The sequence below is a fragment of the Bison bison genome, unplaced genomic scaffold, assembly GCF_000754665.1.
Source record: "Bison bison bison isolate TAMUID 2011002044 unplaced genomic scaffold, Bison_UMD1.0 scf7180017845655, whole genome shotgun sequence".
Taxonomy (NCBI): Eukaryota; Metazoa; Chordata; class Mammalia; order Artiodactyla; family Bovidae; genus Bison; species Bison bison.
Window position 1 is genome coordinate 9,213 of NW_011476228.1, and position 3,320 is coordinate 12,532.

The 3,320-nt window shown below is 40.3% G+C and overlaps 1 protein-coding gene across 1 annotated transcript; it reads left to right on the plus strand.

The window, feature by feature from the left end:
- The first annotated feature begins 1,280 nt into the window (after positions 1-1,280).
- LOC104985900 (olfactory receptor 2D3-like) lies at positions 1,281-2,123 on the plus strand. Its single transcript, XM_010836305.1, has one exon. It carries the CDS (start codon positions 1,281-1,283, stop codon positions 2,121-2,123), a length of 843 nt encoding a protein of 280 aa, XP_010834607.1.
- Positions 2,124-3,320: the final 1,197 nt, after the last annotated feature.

The window sequence follows — 3,320 nt, forward strand, 5'->3', positions numbered from 1 at the left end:
TGCGTGTTGTCTCTATTAGGATTCCATATCAGATTCTGTACTTTCTCTCTTAATTTAGGTCCTTGAAAGCAGAGCCTGAGAAAAGAGATTGGGTACAGACAGTTTATTTGAAAACTGATCTCAGGGATGATTTCATGAGGGATGGTGATAGGAAAAAAAAAAAACTCTAAAAAAAGCTCTTTAGGGGAAATAATAATAAAAGTAGGAGTAATAAACAATGGGGGCTTAACTATATAGAGCTCAACTTCTAAGAAGCATACAGGCTGCCTCCCAGAAATGTCTGGTGCATTTATTCATCAATCCCCATTGCCCATTGGTTAAAGGTTGCCTCTGGGACATTAACTTGCCCATGCTTCCAACACTGTGGGCAGAATGCTGAAAGATAGGCAGGGGATTCCTGAGGTAAATTGTCTATAGTGCCAGGGGAGTCAGAACTGTCCACCATGGCTAAACCTGAGGTCCAAGATGAGCTGAAATTGTGTGACAAGGCTGTGCAATATTCAGTTCAGAAGTTCAAGTTGTTGCTTGGTCCTGGCTTCATTTACTGGAACAAGGCTCTCAGTGCTAAAATCTCTTTATAGAACATTTCTGAATTTTACAATTTTTCATACTACTTTTCCTCCTTATCATATGAAATATTTGTACAAAGGTCAGGGTTATAGTCCATGGTTATAACTTCCTCTTTTCTTCCTTGTCCTGTTTGGATTGCTGCTTAAGCTTCTTTATAAAAATACAGTGGAAAAATGCAAGAACTAATAATAATGATTTATCTGCTTGAACTCCCAAGTCATGTTTTGGGAGTATTATGGACAAATTTGACATTGACCCCTATTTTTAAATTTTGAAATATAAAAAGCAAGTAGTTGTTATTGACTAAACAAATTCACCTCATTCTTAGACTGCTGAGTCTCGCAAGTACAAAATATTTCTTGAGGTGAAAAAATGAAATCAAAACAAAGGCAATATCTGTAACATATTTCACAGTAATTTAGCAATATGTAAATTACCTTGTCGGGAGTTCTCAGGAAAATGTATAGACTGTGATACTCAGACTACCAAGTGGATCAAGCAAGGAAAACTGGGCTTAAAAAGCTATATAAATTGGTGGAAATGACAATATGCATTCTAATGCTAACTGGCACACTGTAGGAAGCAGCTGGAAGCAAATAGTCCCCAAGGTACACTTGTTAACATTGCACTTGTTTATAAAGCTTGTGAAATCAAACATTCAGAATGCATCTACTCTCCTTCTGATGACAGGTAAACAGGGACAAACATCAATGGGAGAAGGAAACCAAACTTTTGTGCTTGAATTTACCTTGCTGGGACTTTCACAGGATCCAAAGATCCAAATCCTGCTGTTCTGTGTTTTCCTGATCATTTACCTTCTCTCTGTTTTTGGAAACCTGCTCATAATAATCCTTATCCAAACTGACCCTCGACTTCACATGCCCATGTACTTTTTCCTCAAAAACTTGTCCTTTGTTGATCTTTGTTTCTCTACAAGCATCGTTCCCCAGATGTTGGCCCACTTCCTTGTAAAAAAGAAAACCATTTCCTTTGCTGGGTGCTCACTACAGATAGTTGTCTTCCTCCTAGCAGGGTGTACAGAGTGTGCTCTTCTGGCGATGATGTCCTATGACCGTTATGTGGCAGTCTGCAGGCCCCTACACTATTCTACTCTCATGACCCAGAGGGTTTGTGTCCAGTTGGCCATAGTGTCCTGGATCAGTGGGGCATTTGTGTGTTCCGTGGACAGTGCATTTACACTCTGTCTCCCCTACCAGGGACAGAACATAATTAATCACTATTTTTGTGAACCTCCTGCACTCCTGAAGCTGGCTTCTGCAGACACCTACAATGCTGAAATGGCCCTCTTTTCAATGGGTGTGATTGTTCTCCTAGCTCCTGTCTCTCTCATCCTGGTCTCTTATTGGCGTATTATCTCCACTGTGATTCGGATGCAGTCAGGCGAGGGGAGGCTCAAGGTGTTCTCTACCTGTAGCTCCCATCTCACTGTTGTGGTTCTCTACTATGGCTCTGAAATATTTGCCTACATGAGACCCAATTCCAAGACAATGAATGAAAGAGATAAGGTCATTTCTTGTTCTATTCAGTTATGATTTCAATGTTGAACGCCATAATTTACAGCCTGAGGAACAAGGATGTGAAGGGAGCTCTGAGCAAACTGGCTGGAAGATAGTCAACATTCAGAGGCAATGATTTTTGACATTTTTAAAAGGTACTTTGAACACTGTGATAAACAACAATAGCTCTACTAGCTTTACTCTTTTCTTTCCTTGCCTTGTTTACCTCAGAAGATTTTCTTCTCTACAAATATTCACTGAATGCTTACCCTATGAAAACACTGTGCCCAGAACCTCAAAATATGAGTAACTTAATGCCTTTCTTAAAAAACTTGAAATTCACAAGATAACACAAATATAACTCTTTTAAGAGGTAACTCTTTCAAAAGCTAAATAAAGAAGGAATATTTTACAAACTTTTGCACAGCAGAGGAAACCATGAACAACATGAAAACCTATGGACTGGGAAAAATATTTGCAAATGATGGAACCAAGAGCTTAATTTCCAAAACACACAAACGGCTCAACCAACTCAATAACAACAACAACAACAAAAATCAAAAAATCAGAAGAAGACCTAAACAGATATTCCCCCAAAGAAGACAGTCACTCTCACTGTGTGTGTGTGTTCAGTCGTGTCCAACTGAGCACAGGCCTATGGACTGTAGCCCACCAGGCATAGAATTTTCCAAGCGAGAATACTGGAGCAGGTTGCATTTCCTACTCCAGGGGATCTTCTTGATCCGGGGATTGAACCTGTGTCTCTTGCATCTCCTGCATTGGCAGGTGGATTCTTTACCACTAGTGCTACCAGTCAGTTGGCCAATTGGCACCTGAAAAGATACCCAACATTGCTAGTTATTTGGAAAATGCAAATCAAAACTATGAGACGTCACCTCACACTGGTCAAGATGGCCATTATTAAAAAGTCTACAAATAACAAATCCTGGAGGTGGTGTGGAGAAAAAGGAATCCTCCTACACTGTTGATGGGAATGTAAATTGGTGCAGCCACTGTGGAAAACTGCGTGGTCATGCCTTCCTTTTAGGAGAAAGACAATGATTAAATGGAAAATTAAACTTGGAAATTTGCATGAGCTTTAAGTAGGTGAAAATCGCTCAATCATGTCCAATTCTTTGCAACCCCATGGACTATACAGTCCAAGGAATTCTCCAGGCCAGAATACTGGGGTGGGAAGCCGTCGCCTTCTCCAGGGGATCTTCCCAACCCAGG

Coding starts and splice junctions, on each gene's coding strand:
- LOC104985900 (XM_010836305.1), top strand. CDS start 1,281: ATGGGAGAAGGAAACCAAACTTTTGTGCTTGAATTTACCTTGCTGGGA.